Below are 25,009 nucleotides of genomic sequence, written 5' to 3'. Positions count from 1 at the left end.
AGAAACAGAAAGAAATGGAGAACTCCCAACAGTAAACAACAAATCCAGCATGCCACCATAGCTCGAGAGGCCACATCTTTCCGTGTTCCACCATATAAAACAAGGAGATGATCAGAATCTCACTTTTAGATCCTTAATCGATACTGTTGATTTAGCACTACTGTAACCTACTTTAAATTTATTTTAATCTGCTTTAAAGCCATTCATTTTAAAAAGTGGAATATCGAAGCTAATAAATTTATTTATTTATTTAACATTTTTATATACCGACCTTCATGAAAGAAATTCATATCAGATCGGTTTACATGTAACAAGGGGTAAAACATAATCAACCATTTAACAAGAGGCGAAAGTTACATATAACAAGGAGGTTTTAACATGGAGGGCTAGGATAGCCGGAGAAATAGGAAGCATAACTGAATAAATTAGATAATGCAATAATATAAAGAAGAGAGGCATAAGTATAATGCCTAAACTTGGAGGGGTGTTTAGTTAGGAATCAGTGTCTGGTCTGGTGAAGAAATTGCTGGGTAAGTAAGTTATGAGAAGGCTTGGAGGAAGAGCCATGTCTTGAGTTTTTTTCGGAAGGTTAGAGGGCATGGTTCTAGTCTGAGGTCGGTGGGCATCTTGTTCCAGATGGCTGGGCCGGCTAAATAAATAAGTGTAGAATCCATTATATTTCCCATCACTGCCTATCAGCCTGCAAATGTAAATCTCTGTACAAAACTCCTGACGATACCAGCAGCAAGGAAGGGTCCTGGACTGATTCAAATGAAATTCTGAAATCACTTTCAGTAGAAAAGAGGGAACTGGAGGGGGACAAGATGGCTGCCGCTTGACCTGCATGCTAAGAAACGCTCCTCCGATTCTTTGCTAAACAACTCTATTTCCTCCACTTGTTAAGATGCCCCATAGAGAAAGGCTCGGTTGAGTGAGATTTCAAGCTCCTCTCCCGTTTCCAAGCACTTACAACAACGGATCAAGACTTTCTTTGCGGCACCCCTAACTGCCACACTGGAGGGGAGAGCCGCTATGGTGTCGACTGCTAAGCGAGCGTCAGCTCCTTTGGCTGAAGCGATATCTTTAGACCCCAGTGCGCCTCCACCCCCATTTCCTTTGGATTTGAGACAAAGAGATGACATTACCTTCATGGCCCCGAAAAGGGAAATGGTTCTGGACTTCCCTTCGGAGAATCCGCTTAGTACGGATTCCACTGGCCTCTCTTTTGTCCCTAAGCTTTCAGAGACCAACGAAGGTGGAAGCAACCCTGTGGGTGAAAGAGAAGGGAGCGTGCAGGTATGCCAGTCACTGAGGTTTTCTCTTGAGAAACCTAAAGAAATAACACTGGAATCTGTCTGGAATGCCTTACTTTCTGTAGACAAGGCTATTACCTCTTTAACTGCTGTTGTAGTGGAACGTAATCGACGTGTGCTGACTAGAGAGAATCAAGTTGGGCTTCTGGAGACTAAAGTCACCAAGTTGGATCAAAAATTACAAAAATAGAATCAGTACAACATAAATTGGTGCAATCAGATATGGTTTCAACTAAGAAACTAGAAAATGTTGAAAATGCTCGAAGAATCTTAAACTTAAGAATATTAAATTTCTCTTGTATAAGGTTGCTTCCTCCTAAGGACTTGCTCAAGAGTTATCTAATGCAGATTCCTAAATTTCCAAAGGAGGCTGTTCCTGATTTCTCCTTCCTAAATCGGAAGGAGAAATCCCTAAGGACTCTGAACCTATTTCTTCTATGATTATTTCTGAGCTGTTGGAATCGTCTCAAGAGATGATTATTCAGGATAGAGCTACTTTACTTGAGACTTTTGCATTTCTTTCTGAGAGAAACTCAGTGTTGAAATTCTTCTTTCGTAACTGTCCTCATTTATTTTATGGTCAAAAAGTATGGATCCTCCCCGACATCACCAGGGCAACCCAAGAACACGGAGGAAATTTCTTTCCATGAAGCCAGAAGTTTAAGCCAGAAGTTTCTCCCCTGCTTCAACGGCAGGGGAGAAAGTCTCATAGTTAACTTTCAATGCATATTCAGCATAACTCTCTGCTTCAACGGCAGGGGGAATGAAGAAAAGTAGATCTATATATAGAAAAAAAACAACAAGGTCTGAATTATTTAGTCTTGGTAAACAAATAAACATGGGTATAGCTTGCTTATTGCGGCGATTACTACCCCTAACTAATTAAGCTAGATATTTCACTTAGAGGCAGTTCCAACACTGCTCTCTACATTAATAGTGGGGATAGAAGGGAAATAGAATCAAAAGGTTACTAAGAGCCAAGAGTAACAGATAAGGTCCATCAGGTCTAGAGGACATGTATAAAGAGGAGGCAGCAAAACACTGCACAGAGCGGCAGTAGCCACAGTGGCATTCACGGAGCGGGATGCCAGTGGCCAGTGGATGGTGTTCCACCTTCACGGAGCGGAAGGATGGAGGGCTGCCATCTCCAAATTAAAAAAAAAACAAAACCCAGGGGTGGGTAAGAGTATGTAAAATTAACGGAGAGTTCAAAGGCTATAGGTATTACCAATTATTAGGCTTATTCAATATTTGTTGATAGTTAATGTGGCTTTCAATGCATACTTCACTTTCAATGCATATACAGCATAGCTCTCTGCTTCAACAGCAGGGGAGAAGAAAAACTAATATGTCACGCATATCCAGCATAGCTCTCTGCTTCAACGGCAGGGGAGAAGAAAAACAACCAATAAGGGCTGAATAACATAGTCTGGGTAAACAAATAAGTATGGGTGTAGCTTGCTTATTGCAGCGGTTATTGCCCCTAAATAATCAAGCTTGATATTTCACTTGGATGCAGCTCCAACACTGCTCTCTACATTAATGGTGGGGGTGGAAGGGAAATAGAACCAAGAGCCAAGAGAAACAGATAAGTATGAGAAAAAAGAAGTGTGAAGCTTGCTGGGCAGACTGGATGGGCCGATTGGTCTTCTTCTGCCGTCATTTCTATGTTCCTATGTTATTCTTTGAACCTTCTCAGCTATGGGTATTCCTGGACTCTTATTCCTAATGTCCTCATAAGTGGATTGGCTTAAATTTTTTGAGGGGTGTAAGTTCAGGATTTACCTTACTGAATTTCCTAAGGAATTTCGCTCATGTTAATTTTATTCCCCTCCCCCTTTATTTCCTAAAACATTTTGGTGACAACATTTGTTGGTGGAATTTTGTATTTCATTTTGTATATTGCATTGGTGAAGCTTTACAAATCTTGTCATATTTTCTGTTACAAGTGATCTTGTGTTGTAATTATTAAAAATTCAATAAAAATAAAATTATAAAAAAAAGAAGAGAGGGAACTGTACAAATCTGGACCCTTATGAAATCAACAAGAAAGGTTCCTTACAAGAACGTGCTTGCAATTCAGAAATTCTCCAAGCTGAACAACAGCAACTAGGAAGACTGTCTTCAATATGAGCAATTTTACCAAATAGCCTTAAGAGGAGCAAAACTGTGGGCCCGCCAAGAAGGACAAAACTAAGTTCAGATCCCAAAGCAGAATAGAATCTAGAGCAGAGATCTAATATGCTTAATACCTCTCAAGAACAAAGAGATATCTGGATGAGACAACAACATTCTACCTTGTATACAACCTCTACAGCAAGACAGCACTGCTACTTACATCTTCAGTGTATTAACAGCCATTCCCTTAGAGAAGTCATCCTGCAAAATATCTAGAATCAAGGGAACTGGAGTTTCCCAGAGACATACTGACATCCCGAGCACCACTCCTCAAAAACTTTCCAAGCCCGCACATAAGCTAAGGAAGTGGAGAATTTCCTAGCCTTCAGGAGTGCAGACACCACAGCCTGAGAATAATCTTTCTTCATTATCATGTCCTCTGAAGTGCTTCACCATAAGATAAAATTGATCTATTTCCTCATGAAACATGGGACCCTAGCAAATTAACTCCTTGTGAGGCAAAATTCTTAGAGGGTTGCCATATAGCAAGTGCCAAAGATCTGCATACTATGGCCAATGAAGCCAGTCCAGAGCAAACAGTAACATCAGCCCTGGATGCACGGAAATTTTTAGAAGTCTATCATGGGCCAAAGAGGAAAAAATAATAATATCCCCTCCACCAGCCAGCCACTCCTGTACAAGAGCATCAATTCCAGACGAATGAGTGTCTCTCTTTTAGCTTAAGAATCTGCATACCTTTACATTCTGGCTGGTCGCCATCAGATCCAGGTCTGGCAGACCTCACCTGGTGACAATCTAATTGAAGGCCAATTGCGAAAGGGACCATTCTGCTGATGTAATCCACCTGAACATTGTCCGCATCAGTTATGAGAGATGCCAAGTTCTGCAAATTCATCTCTGCCCAGGGAAGAAGCATGTCCATTTCTAATGAGACTTGAGGACTCCGGATTCTCCCTTGATGATTTATCTATGCTACCACTGTGGTATTGTTGGATATCACTAACTGCCTGCCCCACTAAACATAGCGCAAATTTGAGGAGAGCCCGCCAAATCGTCCTGGCTTCCAAGCGGTTGATGGACCAGCTCGCTTCCTCAGGGTTCCCTTGTCCCTGAGCAAATAGCCTGACAGACTGGCATCTGTCAACACTATAATCCAAGCTGAAGTCATCAAATCCACTCCCCATTACAAATACTTACCTTCCAGCTAGCATTGCGAGCTCTGTCTTATAGACTTCGGTAGTGCAGTCTCATGGAATAGTTTTGAGATCAAGGATTCCACCTGGAAAACAAGGTCCTTTGCAGATGACACATATGCACTCTTGCCCAAGGTACTAGATCCAAGGCTGTCACCATGGATCCGAGAATCTGGAGGTAGGACCACACTGTCAATTTCCTGGTCACCCTCAATGTCCAGATCTGGTTACACAACTTCTGAACTCTTTGTTCCGTTAGATGTACATAACCTAAGGACCTTGTTTTCCAGGTGGAATCCTTGATCTCAAAACTATTTGCACCAAATCAAGCTCCCAGTTAATCCAGTGTTGAAAAGGGCTAAAGATTGCTTTTGGAAAAACTGAAAATCCATCCCAAGTCCTGTAACAACTGGATTACTTGCCATGAAGCCACAACACTCTCCTGAAAGGACTTCGCTCTTATCAGCCAATCATCCAGATAAGGGTGTACCAAAATTCTTTCCTTATGCAGCATTGCTGCCACCACTACCATTACTTTCAAAAAGGTTCTCAGGGCTGTTGCTAATCCAAAGACTAGAACCTGAAAATGAAAATGACAATTTAGCACTGCTAATCTCAGGAGATGTTGATGATCTTTCTGGATAGGGATGTGAAGATAAGCTTCCGTTAGATCTAAAGAGGTCAGAAATTCTCCTTACTGAACCACCATGATTACTGATCATGAGGTTTCCATCTTGAAGTGGACCACCTTGAAGAAGTCATTGACCTGTTTAAGGTACAGGGTGGGACAAAAGGATTCTTCCTTCTTTTGAACCATAAAGTAAATGGAGTAGCATCCTAGCCCTTCCTGGTCTTTTGGATCCGGAATTACAGTTTTTAAGTAGAGATGCCTCTGCAAAGTAGCCTTTCCAGCATTTCTTTTCTCGACCAAGCAACAAGGAGAAACCATAAAAGCATTGAAAATGGAACAAGAGAATTCCAGAGCATAACCATTTTTTATTATCTCTAGGACCCATTGACCCATTGTGATTTTGGCCCATTTCTGATACAACAAAGAAAGATGGCTGCCCATCTCTGGTACCAGAGATAGGGCCCCCAAGCATTCATTGTGCTGCCCTAGAGGAGCTGGAGCCTGCAATTCTGTCCTAACCGACTTTCTTAGATCAAAATGACTTGAATAAGGAATATGGCCTAGACCTTTGTACCGAAGAACTGCAGCTCAACCTGAATCTCCTTGAATCTTGATATTTACTGTCAGACAAGTAACTCCAAGTCTAGGCCTTCGATCTATCTTCCAGAAGCCTCAGGACTTTCAAGTCACCCGCATACCTTTGCCATCTTTTCCAGCTCTTCTCCAAACAACAGGCGACTCTTAAAGGGCAGCTTAGTGAAGTTAATCTTGGAGATAGGGTCCGCCGACTAATTGCACATCCAGTGAAGCCACCTAGCTGCTATTATGAATGCTACTCTTCTGGCTGAGGCACACAACAAATCTTAGCCAGCAATTGTCAAATACAGCACTCCCGGTTCTAATGGCAGAGGCTTCTCTCTTAACTCTTCCTGAGCATTCTGTGCCAGACCCAGCACAGATCTCATAACAATACAGCATGCTCACCGCCTCAAAGGCTTGCTTACGCACAGATTTATTTATTTAAGATTTCTTTTACACCGCCTATAAAAGTATAATCATGCTAGGCGGTTTACAATCAACATACACAATGTATAAACAAGACAAGTGTTACGATTTGTGGACCCATGTGATAGTCTAACAGCCTTACCTGAGTTAGGTCTGCACCGAGGTTTGGCCGAGAATCCGATACGTAGTCCAGGTCAGAGGCTGGCAGCAAGCAAACAATCCAAAAGGCAGTCCAGATCAGAGGCAGGCAGCGGGAAAACAATCCAAAAACAGTCCAGGTCTCAAGAAAAAGGCAGAATTCCCACAAAAAAAAAAAGCACAAGCAAGCCTGTAGCTGAGGCATTGCTGGTGCTGAAACGCCAAGTTAAATAGTCATTTTCCCGCGCTGGCGCAGGGCCCTTCGGGATATGTCAGCGTGAGGGGAGGAGCCTTACTGAGCTGATTCGCGTGCCTCGCTGCGACGTGCGGCCATGATGCCGGCGGAGAGTGAGTGCATCGTGTCAGGAGGAATCTCCCGACTGTGAGGTACGGGTCTGCGCCGCAACAACAAGCAAGTAAGGATTCTATGTTTCGGTCCTATGCATCAAGAGGTGCCCCTCTTTCCACCAGGATGGTGGTCCTCTTCATTACCAAGCACACCAAGTCATCCACCTTGGGAAAACTGAACTTCTCCTTCACCTGCAGATCCAACAGATTTAAGTTCCTTAAAATTTACCTATGGAGCCACCCATTATAAATCAATCAAATCCTACATTGCCTGGTGCAGAGGGAAGAAGCGCCATGACTTCCTCAAACTGACTATAATAGGATCCGCTTTGGGAGCAGAGGCCTCATCCTTCTTGTCATCCAAGATCTGCAATATGTTCAGGGACTGAGAATATCAGGGATATTAATTCATCTGTAGGAAAGAGAGAATGGAAATATGGTCCTATCCCTCAGGAGGAACCTCACACTTTCCTCCAATTCTGCCTTTCTCCTTGAGGAAAACTTTTAAAACCCTCAAGAGAATCATCTGAAGGAGACAAATCCTTACCTGGCACTCTTTCTTCACTTGCTGACTTAGTTCTCTTCTTATCCCGGATACTCTTCCCAGAGGGCAGGTGTAGGGGGCACAAGGAGGGCAGAAACAGCCCACTGCAAAAAGCTTGCAAACGTTTTAAGGAGGAAATATTGAGTGCCAGAGAAGCCAATCTTGCTGCTCTAGCAGAGGAAAGAACCCTCAGACCCGCTGCAATCTCAATTCTCCGCTCAGGGATGAGGAGGGAGGCAACCTCCATTTCACTGACCTGTGGCTGAAATATGGCCACCAAAGCAGTCACTGGAAAAAAACCCACTGCAGCCTCTATAATTAATGCTTCTGCTAAACCGGACCCCCCTCCACCATAAAATAATAATTTGGGAGCTCCCCCTAAGTCTTAACAACACTCCCTGCAGACTTTTAGAGTGGATTACACTGCAGCTTTCTGATGTGGCAGGTCGTGCAAAGCTCAGACTTTATCCTGCACTCCACAGCCAGCACCATCTTAGACCAGCGTGCCACTGTTCAAAATGCAGCCCCAGTTTGAAATTACCCCCAGATAAACTAAATTTTACCAGGCAGAGAGAAGAAAACTGTCCTCTGAAGCTGCAAGCAGTGCTCCTGTGCTGCCGCATCTATCGCCACTAAGCAGTTCCTCTGAACTTGCTTTCCTGTCAATTTTTTTTTTTTAACACTTTATTCATATGGACAGAAGAATCTTAAAGAAACAGTTTCCCTTATTTTGAAGGAATGTCAGAATAGGAGGAAAGGAAGAGAGAGAGGGAGTAATGGAGAGAAACACCTAAACCATCTGAAGGCTCCCTGGTCCTGATCAGCTCAACAGAGGGAATGAGCAAAGGTTTTCACCTCTGGATCCCCTTTTTTCTTAAGAGCTAGGGGCTCTTGCTCAACTAAAGGACGGAGAAGCTAGTCTTTCATCTCAGGAGACCCTAGAAGCTGCTCTATTCAGCCTACCAGGCCATGAGTCCACACCATGCGATTGCATACCTACCATCTGCTGGAGACAGAGAATAGTGGCAGACTGGTGTCAGCACGGATGTATATAAGGGGTAACATCAACAAGCCTGTTTATCTCTGCAACCATCTGCTGGTTGGCATGCACAACCAGTTTGTTTGAACTGGTCTGACTGTATGAAGAGAAAGGGGGATATTTACATTATCACAACTCTTTAGTACAGTATTGTAGGCTGTTTTTATGTGAATTGTATTCAGTTTTTCCAATTATTCTGGCCTATAATGGATGAGCACTGCACTATTAACCAATAGAGCCCTGATACACCAATAAGGGAATTACAAGGGAAAATAAGAATTTGTTGACTTTCTTAAATACTTTTTCTAAAATGATAGTAATCAGCAGTTCAGAACCAAAATCAATTTCACTGTTGGTTTATGAAGAAATGAATATATTAGAAATGGGTTACATTGGCCAGTCTGTGAAATCCATGAGTATTTTCCCCAGCAAAATTTGCACCAACATTCTAAGAGAAAGTATGCACAGACAATTTTCACACCTGCTTTTGGTGTGGGTACATTTTCTACTGAAAATCAAGCACACAGACTATACTATCTACACTTGTTATTTTCCACGCCCGCCCAAGATACTCCCCCAGAAATGCTTTCCCTAAATGTGGTTAGACATGCATCCATCATTTCATGATACACGAGCTATTAGACATATTGAGGGAAGGCAATTTTCAGACAGACAATTTACATGGACAACATAAGAACATGCCATACTGGGTCAGACCAAAGGTCCATCAAGCCCAGCATCCTGTTTCCAACAGTGGTCAATCCAGGCCATAAGAACCTGGCAAGTACCCAAAAACTAAGTCTATTCCATGTTACCGTTCCTAGTAATAGCAGTGGCTATTTTCTAAGTCAACTTAATTAATAGCAGGTAATGGACTTCTCTTCCAAGAACTTATCCAATCCTTTTTTTAAACACAGCTACACTAACTGCACTAACCATTTCCCATGGCAACAAATTCCAGAGTTTAATTTGCGTTGAGAAAAAAGAACTTTCTCCAATTAGTTTTAAATGTGCCACATGCTAACTTCATGGAGTGCCCCCTAGTCTATTATCCGAAAGAGTAAATAACTAATTCACATCTACCCGTTCTAGACCTCTCATGATTTTAAACCCCTCTATCATATCCCCCCTCAGCCGTCTCTTCTCCAAGCTGAAAAGTCCTAACTTCTTTAGTCTTTCCTCATAGGGGAGCTGTTCCATTCCCCTTATCATTTTGGTAGCCCTTCTCTGTACCTTCTCCATCGCAATTATATCTTTTTTGAGATGCTATTTATCCAAGTAAATGGCTTTGAAATCTGCCTTCAAAATGACTTATATTTTCTTCTGTTCTGAGCCTACAGGAAAAAAAGACAAAGGAAAAATCAGTTCTTACCTGCTAATTTTCTTTCTTTGAGTCCTACCAAACCAGTCCAAATAGATGGGATTTTTTTCCCCTACCAGCAGATAAAGACAGAGAAGAAAAGCTTTACTGTTCTAATGAGAACTCAAGATACTGTGTCACTTGAAGTTTCTCAGTATTCTCGAAACAAAGCCAAAAACTAAACATCACGAATGAGCAGAGGACCTGAAAAAAACCTTCCAGTGAACCCAAACCATGCCTGACATGCTTTCACTGAGGATGCGAAAGCCTCAAACCAATATTACCACTATATAACAAATAATGCACAGAACACAGCGGTATTCAGTCATGAAAGAATGAAACACTGGACCGGTCTGGTAGACCTCAAGGAAAGAAAATTAGCAGATAACTAATTTTTTCTTCCTTATCATCCTCCAGTCCAATCTAGACAGATGGGATGTACCCAAGCCACCCTAACCTGGAAGGGAACCTGAAAGACCAGCTCACAAGATGCCCCAAAGACCGCAGCCGCTGAAGAGTGTACATCCAATCTGTAATGCCTGACAAAACTGTGCAAGGACTAACAAGTTATTGCTCAATAAATATCTTGTGGGGAAATCAAATGACTCTCTGCCCACGAAGCTGCTTCATCTCTAGTAGGATGAGCCTTAAGGTCTTAGGGAACCCTTAGAACTTTGCAAATTACGCTGACGCAATCACTTCCTTGATCCATCTAGCTATCGAAGCCTTAAAAGCTTTCTATCCTTTATGACAACAACTGAATAAAATAAAAGGATTGTCCACTATTCATTTGTGACTTTCAAATATCTCAATATTACTCTGCACATATCCAGAACATGAAGTTTCTGAAAGTGTAGGCAAAGCCGGCCTGAGACCTTCGAAATGCTGGTAACATTACCGATTGACTTAAATGAAAAGAAGAAATTACCTTCAGCAATAAGACAGTACTATACAAAACTGGAGGAAAGGGTCTCTGCACAACAAGGCCTGTAACTCAGAAATACATCTCGCCAAGCAGACAGACACCAAAACACCACTTTCAAAATGAGATCCTTCAAAGACACCCTCTTTGAAGGGTCAAAGGGAGGATTACATAAGGCTTTCAATACAAAATGGAGATTTCATGGCTGAAACCAACATCCTAACTGTAGGTCGCAGATGTTTCACCCCCCCCCCCCCCTTTAAAAATATTTCCAGATGCGAAGCCAGAGAGGTCCTTTGTACCTTACCTCTATAACAAAACGAACAAGAGATTTTAGAGCTAAACCTTTCTGTAATCCCACTAATAAGATAGCAAGAACTTCAGCAATAAAGGCATGAATCCTAACTCCTGACACCAGGTCTCAAACATAAGCTAAGGAAATAGAAGACTTCCTGGCCTGTAACAAGGTCGCAGTCACTTCTTCCAAATAAATCTGAACTCTCAACTGTTTCTGCTCAGCTGAGCGACAAAAGCAATCTGCCTGTTCCAAACAAATGGGACTCTGGCACAGAAGTCTGGGTCTCAAAGGACCTTCCATTTTGAGACTGATCAAATCTGCAAAGCACTAGTGCCTGGGCCACTCCAGAATCTAGACTGATCTGGGTATGAACAGGAATGGCACTTAAGTATTCAGCATAGTGGGAGGCGATAAGAGCTTCTCTTTCTCCCGCTGGGCCTACTGAGCACTTTTGGGGGTCAAGGATGGGAATTGCAGTCTAACTTGTGTTAAAAGTAGGGGATGATGAGGCCATGCTATTATTTTTAAATTCTTTTGGGAAGTAGGAGGGGGAAGAGTGCCTCCCAGTCTATGCTACTATTTTTAAATTCTTTCAGGCTTGGGGGAGGGGGAAAACAGGCCACTGTTTGCCTCTTAGTTGGTTTTCTTTTGCAATTTTTCTTAACATTTTTACCCAGATAAATGTTAGCCATGCCCTCATCCTGCCTGTTTTATTCCTGAAAAAGTTTGCATGGGCAGCAAGATGAGAAATTTAAAAAAGTCAGGGTTTGTCTAACTCCTGAAGTTACCATGACAAACCCTTTTGAATTCTGACCTCATAGTAACTTTGCTCTATCATTCTGTCTATGAGAGGAGTTTATTTTTTAATCATTTAAATCACAAATTAAGGTAAGAGAAGATTCAAGCTTGATTGTTTTCATCTAATGACCCAATTTTCAGTTCTTTGATCCTAAACATATGCCAGCTTCAAACTTAGTTCTCTCATTGGTCTATTTTTACTTTAAAAAAAAATTGCAAACATGGATCAGAATCAGAAAAGATGCAATTATGCTTCCCACTTCTCCCTCCCCTCCTCAGCATGATCTAAAGAATTTAAAAATTTGATAGCTCTGACATTACCTTTTCTGAGCTCAGGTGTTAAAATGCTAATGATTGGGTTTACATGTGACAATGCTGGTCAGACTTCATTTTCAAGACAGGATTTGTACCTCTTGACTGCCAATAAAATAGTCCACAGATGTCACTTTTGAAGCTTATGAGAAACAATTGCTTCAATTTTTAATTTTAGAGCCTGTGTCGCATTGGCTTACTATTCCTGACAAGCATCCAACAGCCTGAATTGTATGCTATCAAAAGGAAACACAAATGCAGTTCTTTTGTTTTAAGACAGCTCCTAATCTTACCTGTATTTCTTTAATAAAGGGTCAGCCATCATCTCACGGACCAGCATGCCATCAGTCAAAAACTAAGCAGAATTAGAGAGAACTATACATTATATATTCATATACATGATTTGCTGATTTAAAATGCATTTGTAAATTTATTTTAGTAGAAGCTGTCATGACATTTTAATATCATTAGAATGTACTAGAGGGCATTTGACCAAACAGCAATGGCATAATTAAATATTCGAATCCTCTTTCTTCCATGTACATGCAATTCTCCAAGAGTACTATTTGCATTTCTTAAAGAATAAAGATTTGTTGCTCAAACAAAAGTTGCTCAAACAAAAGTTTATAAAGCAAACAGATGAATCTCACTAGTTTATTCCAAATTAATATGTGCTGCAAGTGATAACCTGATATACAAGATGGCATCTTGCAGTTTAGATTTTTTACTAGAGGGGAAACCTCAGTAATAACATAATTGCTCAAGCTATGGCTGGAAGAATAGCTCAACTTCTTGGCCTTTTTAGTGTCATAAGATGGTATATGTATGTAAAATATCTCCAATAGCATCTATTAAGATTATTTAATACTTCCTGTGTTTCTACTGGGTGTTAATGTATCTTTCCAAAAATAAGCAGAATTAGCACTGCATTAATTTATACGAATCAAAGAACACTTGCATCCTGTCGGCATGCATCACCTTAATCCTTGTTGTTTGTGGGTCTGTGCAGTCATCAAACCGAATGCAGTATCCAATCTCATGGCCTAGCATAGCACCTCGCTCTTCAGCTACTCGCCTTGCAACCTAAGCAAAAGAAAAGGTAGGTTGTAATGCCCCAGTGGCAAGAGAGAGAGGACAAGGCTATGATGGTTCCATGGACAACAGACCTAAACTTTTTGCATTAAAGCTGAGCTACATATTTACTCAAGTTTGGTCAAATGATTGATATATGATGACAATTTTCAAAATTCCCAAGAAGCTTTTAAGGTTTCCTATCCTAGAAAATTACATATCACATGTATGATTTTTTACTTGCCGGTGAGAGATTGTATGTGTGCACTCGGTGCAAAGAGCTCCTGGCTCTCAGGGAACGAGTCCGATCTCTGGAGGCTAGAGTAGCAGACTTGGAGGAGCTGAGGCAGACAGAGAGGTACATTGATGAGACCTTCAGAGTCATAGTAGCCTAGTCCCAAATCCAGTCTGGCAGCCCCAGTGCTGCCTTGGATCAGAAAGGTCTCCCAGTAGAAGAACATCACCCTGGTGTAGCAGGAAGTGATCCTGTAGCAAGGACCTGCTCTCCAGGTGATGTATTGTCCTCTCGCACTGAGGACAAGTCTCCTAGGGCTACTGCCCAGGAGGGAAGGGTTAGGCCGGCCATCATAGTTGGTGATTCAATTATTAGAAATGTAGATAGCAGGGTGGCTGGTGGGCGTGAGGACTGCCTGGTAACTTGCCTGCCTGGTGCGAAGGTGGCAGACCTCATGCATCATCTAGATAGGATTATAGACAGTGCTGGGAGGGGCCGGCTGTCATGGTACATGTGGGCACCAACGACATAGGAAAATGTGGGAGAGGTTCTGGAAGCCAAATTTAGGATTTTATGTAGAAAGCTGAAATCCAGAACTCCAGGGTGACATTCTCTGAAATGTTTCCTGTTCCATGTGCAGGTCCCCAGAGGCAGGCAAAGCTCCAGAGTTTCAATGCGTGGATGAGACGATGGTGCAGGGAAGAGGGATTCAGCTTTGTAAGGAACTGGGGAAACTTTTGGGGAAAGGGGAGACTTTTCCGAAAGGATGGGCTCCACCTTAATCAGAGTGGAACCAAGCTGCTGGAGGAAAGCAGTCACTCACTCAGCAGTGCATGGTTCGGAGAAATGTATCCTTGAATGATACTAATGAAACAGGAGAGTTCTGGCATCCCAACAGAGAGGTTCCAATAGAAACAAACGTAGTCCATGTGCCTATATGCAAAAAATCACCGAAGCTAATGATTTCCAAATTATCCCTAACAACTGAAAAGCAGGTTGTTAACACAAACAAAAAACACACTTTGAAATGTCTGTATGCCAATGTCAGAAGTCTAAGAAGATGAGAGAGTTAGAATGTATAGCAGCAAATGATGAGATTGACATAATTGGTATCACAGAGACCTGGTGGAAGGAGGATAACCAATGAGACAGTGCTATATCAGGATACAAATTATATCGCAATGATAGGGAGGATCAACTTGGTGGGGGTGTGGCACTTTATGTCCAGGAGGGTATAGAGTCCATAGAAACATAGAAATGACGGCAGAAGAAGACCAATCGGCCCATCCAGTCTGCCCAGCAAGCCTCACACTTCTTTTTTCTCATACTTATCTGTTTCTCTTGGCTCCTAGTAACCTTTGGTTCTATTTCCCTTTCACCTCCACCAATTAATGCAGAGAGCAGTGATGGAGCTGCATCCAAGTGAAATATCAAGCTTGATTAGTTAGGGGTAGTAACCGCCGCAATAAGCAAGCTACACACATACTTATTTATTTACCCAGACTATGTTATTCAGCCCTTATTGGTTGTTTTTCTTCTCCCCTGCCATTGTAGCAGAGAGCTATGCTGGATAAGCGTGAACTATTAGTTTTACTTCTCCCCTGCCGTTGAAGCAGAGAGCTATGCTGGATATGCGTGAAGATTTGGCCAACAGGATCAAGATCATACAAGAGACTAAATGCTCAGTAGAATCTATATGGGTAGAAATCCCATATGTTGGGTAAGAGTTTAGTGATAGGAGTATACTACCGTCCACTTGGACAAAATGGTCAGACAGATGATGAAATGCTAAGAGAAATCAGGGAAGTTAACCAATTTGGCAGTGCAATAATAAAGGGAGATTTCAATTACCCCAATATTGACTGGGTAAATGTAACATCAAGGATTGCTAAAGACATGGAGCAATTGGTTCAGGAACCAACAAGAGAGGGAGTTATTTTAGATTTAATTCTTAGTGGAACGCAGGATTTGGTGAGAGAGGTAACGGTGGTGGGGCCACTTGGCAATAGTGATCATAACATGATCAAATTTAAACTAATAACTGGAAGGGGGACATTAAGTAAATCTACAGCTCTAACACTAAACTTTCAAAAGGGAAACTTTGATAAAATGAGGAAAATAGAAAAAAACTGAAAGGTGCAGCCGCAAAAATTAAAAGTGTTCAACAGGCATGGACATTGTTTAAAAATACAATCCTAGAGGCACAGGCAAGATGTATTCTACACATTAAGAAAGGTGGAAGGAAGGCAAAATGATTACAGTCATGGTTAAAAGGTGAGGTGAAAGAGGCTATTTTAGCCAAAAAAAAACATCCTTCAAAAATTGGAAGGATTCATCTGAAGAAAATAGGATAAAACAAAAGCATTGTCAAGTTAAGTGTAAAACACTGATAAGACAGGCGAAGAGAGAATTTGAAATGAAGTTGGCCATAGAGGCAAAAACTCATAATAAAAACTTTTTTAAATATATCCAAAGCAAGAAACCTGTGAGGGAGTCGGTTGGACCATTAGATGACCTAGGGGTTAAAGGGGCTCTTAGGGAAGATAAGGCCACTGCAGAAAGACTAAATGAATTCTTTGCTTCCGTGTTTACTAATGAGGATGTTGGGGAGAATCCAGTTCCAGAGATGGTTTTCAAGGGTGATGAGTCAGACAAACTGAACCAAATCACTGTGAACCTGGAAGATGTAGTAGGCCAGATTGACAAACTAAAGAGTAGCAAATCACCTGGACCAGATGGTATGCATCCTAGGGTACTGAAGGAACTCAAAAATGAAATCTCTGATCTATTAGTTAAAATTTGTAAACTATCATTAAAATCATCCATTTTACCTGAAGATGGGAGGGTGGCCAATGTAACCCCAATATTTAAAAAGGGATCCAGGGGCAATCCGGGTAACTATAGACCAGTGAGCCTGACTTCAGTGCCGGGAAAAATAGTGGAAACTATTCTAAAGATCAAAATCGTAGAACATATAGAAAGACACGGTTTAATGGAACACAGTCAACATGGATTTACCCAAGGGAAGTCTTGCCTAACAAATCTGCTTCATTTTTTTGAAGGGGTTAATAAACATGTGGATAAAGGTGAACCGGTAGATGTAGTATATTTGGATTTTCAGAAGGCGTTTGACAAAGTCCCTCATGAGAGGCTTCTAAGAAAACTAAAAAGTCATGGGATAGGAGGCGATGTCCTTTCATGGATTACAAACTGGTTAAAAGACAGGAAACAGAGAGTAGGAGTAAATAGTCAAGTTTCTCAGTGGAAAAGGATAAACAGTGGAATGCCTCAGGATCTGTACTTGGACCAGAGCTTTTCAATATATATATAAATGACCTGGAAAGGAATACGACGAGTGAAATTTGTAGACGATACAAAATTATTCAGAGTAGTTAAATCACAAGCGGATTGTGATACATTACAGGAGGACCTTGCAAGACTGGAAGATTGGGCATACAAATGGCAGATGAAATTTAATCTGGAAAAGTGCAAGGTGTTACACAAAGGGAAAAATAACCCTTGCTGTAGTTACACGATGTTAGGTTCCATATTAGGAGCTACCACCCAGGAAAAAGATCTAGGCATCATAGTAGATAATACTTTAAAATTGTCAGCTCAGTGTGCTGCAGCAGTCAAAAAAGCAAACAGAATGTTAGGAATTATTAGGAAGGGAATGGTTAATAAAACGGAAAATGTCATAATGCTTCTGGATCGCTCCATGGTGAGTGCACCTTGAATACGTGTACAATTCTGGTCATCGCATCTCAAAAAAGATATAGTTGTGATGGAGAAGATACAGAGAAGGGCAACCAAAACGATAAAGGGGATGGAACAGCTCCCCTATGAAGAAAAGCTGAAGAAGTTAGGGCTGTTCAGCTTGGAGAAGAGACGGCTGAGGGAGGATATGATAGAAGTCTTTAAGATCATGAGAGGTTTTGAATGAGTAGATGTAAATCGGTTATTTACACTTTCGGATAATAGAAGTACTAGGGGGCATTCCATGAAATTAGCAAGTAGCACATTTAAGACTAATTGGAGAAAATTCTTTTTCACTCAATGCACAATTAAGCTCTGTAATTTGTTGCCTGAGGATGTGGTTAGTGCAGTTAGTGTTGCTGGGTTCAAAAAAGGTTTGAATAATTTCTTGGAAGAGATGTCCATTAACTGCTATTAATCACGTTTACTTAGGGAATAGCCACTGCTATTAATTGCATCAGTAGAATGGGATCTTCTTGGTTTTTGGGTAATTGTCAGGTTCTTGTGGCCTGGTTTGGCCTCTGTTGGAAACAGGAAGCTGGGCTTGATGGACCCTTGGTCTGACCCAGCATGGCAATTTCTTATGTTCTTATGTACTCAATAATACATGAGCAATAGGGAAGTCCCACTTACTTGCTACAATTTAGAATTTTGTTTTAAAAAAAGGTTTCTAGATTTTATAAAAAGAGAAACCTGAAGTTTATAACACAAACATTTCTGAAAACATAAGAACATTTGTGCAACTTGCACGCGCCGAGACCTGCGCACGCTGCCCGTTCCCTCCCGCCTCCCCCCACCTTCCCCTACCTAACCCACCCCCCCGGCCCTATCTAAACCCCCCCCTACCTCTGTCACACAAGTTACGCCTGCTCGAGGCAGGCGTAACTTTGCGCGCGCTGGGCCGGCTGCAGCGCGCCATGTTCCGGTCTGGGGGCTGGTCCAGAGTCCGCGGCCAAGTCCCCGGAATGCCCCCGGGCCGAAACCAAGCCCGCGGCACCGCCCCCGGATGACACGCCGACCGCGTCACGCCCCCCGACACACCCACCCCAAGAAAGCCCCGGGACTTGCGCGCGCCTGAAGCCTATGCAATATAGGCTCGGCGCGCGTAACCCTTTTAAAATCCGGCCCACAATGTGGGCTGACAAGGCAAAACAAAAGGCAATGATGATAGATAAGGAAGGCCCCGAGAAGGATGCTAACAGTGCTGGGGATGTTTCCTTATCTGATGAAGATCTTCAAGATTCCTCTCAAGTAATATTGGCCTCCGAGAAAACATTTATGTAGTATTTTGATGCTTTTTCCAAAAAAATGGCTAAGATAATTGATACTAAGTTAAAAAAAAGTGGTAAAAAAGGTAGCAACCTTGGTGGCGTTGGTAAAGGAGCATGAAGAACGACTAGAGGGCCTGGACCTCCGAGAAAGCAATCTGGAACGTGCATACACTGACTACAGGAAGAAAATAGACAAATTAGAGGGATCTCTAAAATCCTTTGAAGACAAAGCAGAAGATCTAGAGAATCACAGCAGGCGAAACAATATACAAATAGTAGGCCTTCTGGAGAAATCAGAGGGAAGTGATGCAGTAACCTTCATAGAAAAATGGCTGCCAGATCTCCTGGGCCTCACGATGAAACATAATCGGATTAAAGTAGATAGGGCCCTCAGAACCCTTGCTTCACAACCAGGACCCCAAGGTAAGCCGCGTGCTATTGGGGTATGTTGCACAATTTTATTGACAAGCAGCGGGTATTGGAGTCAGCACCTAAGAAAAAGGAATTATTTCATCAAGGGAAGCGTATATTCATCTTCCCTGATTTTTCTGCAGAAGTGCAAAAGATGCGACAAAGCCATGGGGATGTAAAACGTCATTTACGAAAGCGTCAGCTACAATACTATATGCAGTACCCTGTGAAATTACAGATCATGGTGAATGATGAACATCAGCTTTTTCAAACACCCTTTGAGGTGACAGATTTTCTCAAAACTTTCGATTCTTCAGTGACTGACAATTCTGGTTGAGATCTTACTTTGGACTTACTGAGACAGGCAGGTAGCCAGATTATTGATTTACTAGCTGACAGAGCAGTCGATTCTCCGTAGATTGTTACAGTTGGTGAGGAATAAATTGGCCCAATTACAAGTCCAACAGATACAGAAGTCTTTGCAATTTAAGAGGCAGAAGTACTATGAACAGGGTAATAAACCTGGCACTTTGTTGGCGAGATTGACCAAGATGCTAAATACCAGATATGTTCTTGGTTCTATTAAAAATAAATCTGGTACTCTATTACAGTCTCCCTCTCAAATTCTTACTGAATTTCCACAGCACTTTGCAGGCCTGTATGAGGAAACTACACATGTCCCAAATGGGGAGATCTTGCAATTTTTAGGCTCTATCTCCCTTCTTAAATTACCCAATGAGAAGGAATCTCTGTCGGTACTTATAACATACTTATAACATAAGTTCCAGGAAGATGAGGAGTTTGTATCCCGGTGGATAGCAATCTTGAACAAATGTTCACTAGATCTGATGGTCTTGATAGTGGAACGGCTGACAGTTTCTGTAAGCGAATGTAATAAAGAGGTAGATGAAATTCGTACCCAACTTTCTACTACGGTGAATATAGAATCTGTGGAAGCCTCTACTACCAAATTAGAACAAGATATAATACAATTTAGAAAACAATTAAAGCAGTTCAAGATTGAAAACTACATAGGGATGAAACAGATTATAAAAATGACAACATCTACTTCTGGAAAAACAAGAAAGCAGCTAAAAAACTACCCCATGTCACGTTTCAGGATTCATCGGATGGCTCCAGTCACAGTGGCAGTGAGGACGAGAGGAAGACTTCTAGTGCATCAGGTTCGGCTCCATCTTTTTTAAGGACAGGCAAAGAGACATACCACCCAAGACCCTACAGGGGACGCAGAGGAGCAAAGTCCACAAACTGGCAAGGACCGACAACGCGGGCACAATATCGCAGCCAACAGAATTTTTTAGGTTGAAAGGGATTAATGAAGGGCCAGGGATAGTAAATATTTCCAAATTAGACTTATCGGAAGATACATTGAAAGCATTGGAGAAGGGTTTATCTTATATCCCTTCATGTAAATACAACTCATTTAAAACTAGAATCGACTTATATCGGTTCTTTAGGAGATTACAGTTGAAGTTGTTTTTCAAAGATAGTCAAATGGAAACAAGGGACAATTCTATCATTTCCCCGAAATCTACTTGGATTCCCCCTGGTCCCATGGACCCTGCAATTTCAACATTTATACAATTGGTGTTGAGAGACCTGGGATTGTTGGAAACACAAGGGCTGATGTCAGATTTGACCATAGCACCAGATTGGTCCAATAAACAGTATCGTGCGATAAAACAACTGGCCGAGGATCCACATGTGATAGTGAAACCCGCAGACAAAGGCGGAGCGATCGTTATTCAGGACAGTAAAGACTATTTAGTCGAAATCAATCGCCAATTAAATCAAAATGATTACTATCACATACTCGCTATAGATCCTACAGCAGAATTGCAAAATATCATTGAGGATTTAGTTGAGAAAGGGTTACAAGAAGGATATATTACATCAAGGGAATCTCGGGCCCTGAGGGTTAAACAACCGATGGTTCCTATTCTATATACCCTTCCCAAGATACACAAAGACATTAAGACCCCCCCCTGGTCGCCCGATCGTCTCGAGCAAAGGCTCAATATTAGAACCTTTGTCGAGATTCTTAGATTTCTTTTTGAAGCCATTTGTAGCACAAGCAAGTTCCTTTCTGCAAGATACATCTCATATGCTGCGGATTCTAGATGAGGTCTCAGGTCTTCCTGCTGATTACTTGTTGGTCACCTTAGACGTGGCCGCACTTTACACTAATATCCCCCAACAGGAGGCGTTTGGTCTAATAGAAAATATTTTGCATTCTCGTCCACGACCACATACAGTACCCACTAGTTTCCTATTGGCTTTGTTGGAACTAGTACTTTTCAGGAATTTTTTTAAATTTGACAAGACACTCTATCTCCAAGTCAAGGGAGTAGCAATGGGGGCCACAGTTGCTCCCGATATTGCTAATTTATATATGGCAGAGTTCGAAGCTCAAGTGCTATATACATCCCACTGGTATCAATACATACGAGTTTACAAAAGATACATTGATGACATATTTTTCATCTGGGTGTCGTCCATTGAGGATTTACAACAGTTTTTGCTCTGGCTCAACGGGGCCAATAGTAATCTACAGTTTACTGCTCATTTTGATCGCCAATCAATAGCCTTTTTGGATATTTTGGTACAGCGGGAGAGTGATGGTATTAAAACCACTCTCTACAGGAAAAAGACTGATCAGAACAATTTTCTTAAGTATTCTAGTACCCATCCTTTGGGTTTAAAGAATGGGTTACCCATCTCCCAGTTCTTAAGGTTAAGACGTATTTGCTCTTCGGTGGAAGAGTTTCACAATCAGGCAATTGAATTGACAGCAAGATTCACTCTGAGAGGGTATCCAAGAACAGTTCTTAAAAAGGCGTACAAAAGGGCCCTTTACGCTAATAGATCCCTCTTATTACAGTATCAACAACGTCCCTTCTCGCAGAATACCACATGTACCCTTCAATATTCGAAACAAGCTGGGAAATTGATTAATATTATTAAGACACACTGGCATGTATTGTCTCTACACTCAATTTTCCAAAGTGGGCCAAGATTTGCTTTTTTCAGGGGCCAAAACATTAGGGACATAGTGGTCAAATCAACATACGGGTCAATACCAACGCCCCAGCTCTCGGGAGGCCACCAAATGTGTGGGCATTGCGATATGTGTGCGTTGACGCTAACAGGGAAGCAATGGGTAGTACCTAATTCAGAAAGAACATTAAGATTGGATGGATCCACCAATTGTGAATCAGAACAAGTTATCTATGTCATTCAATGTCCATGCAACTTGCTATACGTTGGTCGAACAAAACGCAAAATCAGAACCAGATTAATTGAACACAGGAGTTGCATAAGAACTGCAAAAGTGACCGCACCAATGGTACAACATTGTATCACATTACAACACAATTTCACGGATCTAAGATGGTTAGTTCTGGAGCAGGTCCAATCTGGTCTACGAGGAGGAGACATTCAAATACGTTTGAATATGCGGGAGCAATTCTGGATTTACAATCTGAATACAGTAGATCCGTTCGGATTGAATGAGAAAATTAACTGGTATTCATTGATTTAAGTCTAGAGCTCTGTTCAGTCAGCGCTATAGAACTTATTTGGGATCTCTGCAATAGCTCTGCCCGTTATGAGCAACATTTTGGTAGTCCTTTTTAAGACAGGGAGTGAGATATGATCGACGAGGGGACCGCAATAAAACTGATTGCTTTCGCCAACAACTTTGTGCGACGTAAATGTAGCGGCGATGAGGACACCGATGTGGGAAACAATAGTGGAACAGTGAAGTAGTTGTTGCGAAAATAGATGGCGGAGCATATGGATGCGAGACATTAAATAATGCGTCGGCGTTCAGGGTGCTTGACGCGATCGACCCCCGGAGGATCAAACCTGCTGATGTGTGAACAATCGGCGGACGAAACTTCTTATTTTAGAAACATAGAAACATAGAAATGACGGCAGAAGAAGACCAAACGGCCCATCCAGTCTGCCCAACAAGCTTCACACATTTTTTCTCTCATACTTATCTGTTTCTCTTAGCTCTTGGTTCTATTTACCTTCCACCCCCACCATTGAAATATCTAGCTTGATTAGTTAGGGGTAGTAGGGGTAGTAACCGCCGCAATAAGCAAGCTACACCCATGCTTATTTGTTTTACCCAGACTATGTTATACAGTCCTTATTGGTTGTTTTTCTTCTCCCCTGCTGTTCAAGCAGGGAGCTATGCTGGAAATGCGTGATGTATCAGTCTTCTCCCATGCCGTTGAAGCAGAGAGCCATGCTGGATATGCATCGAATGTGAAGTATCAGACACATTTGGTTTGGGGTAGTAACCGCCGTAACAAGCCAGCTACTCCCCGCTTTGTGAGGGCGAACCCTTTTTTCTTCTCCCCTGTCGTTGAAGCAGAGAACTATGCTGTATATGCATTGAAGGTGAAGTATCAGGCTTATTTGGTTTGGGGTAGTAACCGCCGTAACAAGCCAGCTACTCCCCTCTTTGTGAGTGTAAATCCATTTTTCCACATTTCCTCTTGCTGAAGTTTAGAGCGATGTTGGAGTCACAGTAAGCATGTGTATGTTTATTGAATAAGGGTATTGTCTCCAGGCAGTAGCTGTCATTCTGGTGAGTCACCCAGGAACATGGAAGTCATCAGGAGCGGTTAGGAAAGCAAAGTGGGGCAGGTAGAGCGACAGTATTTATAAAACCGACGTGAAAGAGGACAGTGGATGAAATCACGGGCTTGAATATCACGGAGGTACGACTAGTAATAGAGGACGTGAAAGAGGACTACAGCTGATGTCAAATGGCAAAAGCGGGTGAGTCCGAGAGACACAACTCGGACGTGAAGGAGAACTGAGGTTCATGATGTCATTTCCGGTTGAAGGGGTATAAGAGGATCACCTCCAGCGGGATACCATTTCAGGAGGACACGCAGCTCTAGGGCTGTTGTGTATAAAAGACGGATACGTAAGCCAGGAATATAAAAAGGCTCAAGCGACAGCAGTGAATATGGAAGAAAATTAGGCTCGTTCTGTACCAGTTTATTCTTGCATCTACTGAAACAGAAGAGAAGAAAGCTTGAATTGGAGTATTAAACACAGGACGATTCTCGGATAAAAGTGTAAAGGGCAACCCCTGAAGCAGGACATTTTCTGTCCGAAACATGATCATGTCGGGTGACCAACTAATGGATGAGTATTAGAGCTCTTTCTATATCTGTGGATAGTGTGCATGTTTTTGAAAAAATAAGTGCATTGATAAGAGTACTATGAGACTTTTAGAGATTTTATTACAAACATAAACAAAAAATATAAAAACAACAAAAGGATGTTATAAATTAAAGCAAGGTGACCCTGAACCGTAATAGAGTCTGTGATGTTATACAGACCCTTGGAATAAGGGGCCTACAAATATCTGGTAAAAGATTTAGATACTAGCTTTAGATCGACTGGTTGTACCATTGTTTTTGATTTGTGGGTACTTATAACATGTCATGAGGTGTTAATGGCCATTAATGCATTGGCAACTCAGAAGAGTCCAGGCCCATATGGCTTCCCATCAGAATATTATAAACACTTTAAGGAGGAAATGGTACCACTGATGACAGAATTATTTAACTATTTGGGTACGCCTGATGTTCAAGTTGGAAAACTATTGGATTGGATGCCATCATTACTTTGGCTCCTAAACCAGGAAAAGATCCTCTGCAATGTGACTCCTATAGACCCATTTCATTAATTAATACTGACATTAAGATACTAGCGAAAATCCTACAATTTCATATAGAAAATATTTTTCCCGCCTTGATAGGTCCTGATCAAACCGGCTTCATTAAAGGCAGGTCTTCAACAGGTAATACAAGACGATTTATCATCATTCATATAGCAAAAAAATGTAGGGTCCCTGGCATTATCTTGCCTTTAGATGCGGACAAGGTTTTTGATAGGATATCATGGCAATGCATGTTTCTTGTTCTGCAATATCTAGAGTTCCCCTCTCAATATATTTCTTGGATCAGGGCCTTATATACAGCATCTCAAGCTAGGGTGTTTGTGAATGGTATATTGCCCAACTCCTTTCAAAATTTTAGAGGAACCAGACAGGGTTGCCACTTTCTCCATCATTATTTAATTTACTTCTGGAACCTCTTGAACAGCAAATCAGAGAAACATCGGAAATTGTTGGTTTTCATGTTGGTTCAGATGTACACAGAATCTCCTTATATG

The 25,009-nt window shown here is 41.7% G+C and overlaps 1 protein-coding gene across 2 annotated transcripts in view; it reads right to left on the bottom strand.

The window, feature by feature from the left end:
• The window catches only part of DHX35 (DEAH-box helicase 35), a 179,578-nt gene that overhangs the window by 113,255 nt on the left and 41,314 nt on the right, over positions 1 to 25,009 (bottom strand). For both annotated transcript variants that reach the window (XM_029612952.1, XM_029612951.1), the window contains exons 5-6: positions 13,019 to 13,123; positions 12,334 to 12,395 (exon numbers count right to left, since the gene is read on the bottom strand). In XM_029612952.1, coding sequence (XP_029468812.1) covers positions 12,334 to 12,395; positions 13,019 to 13,123 — 167 coding nt within the window. The remainder of the gene's footprint in view (positions 1 to 12,333; positions 12,396 to 13,018; positions 13,124 to 25,009) is intronic.

Source organism: Rhinatrema bivittatum, chromosome 8, assembly GCF_901001135.1.
Source record: "Rhinatrema bivittatum chromosome 8, aRhiBiv1.1, whole genome shotgun sequence".
In the NCBI taxonomy this organism is placed as follows: Eukaryota; Metazoa; Chordata; class Amphibia; order Gymnophiona; family Rhinatrematidae; genus Rhinatrema; species Rhinatrema bivittatum.
Note: the sequence above shows the minus strand (reverse complement) of the source record. Positions and strands in the feature narration are given on the sequence as shown.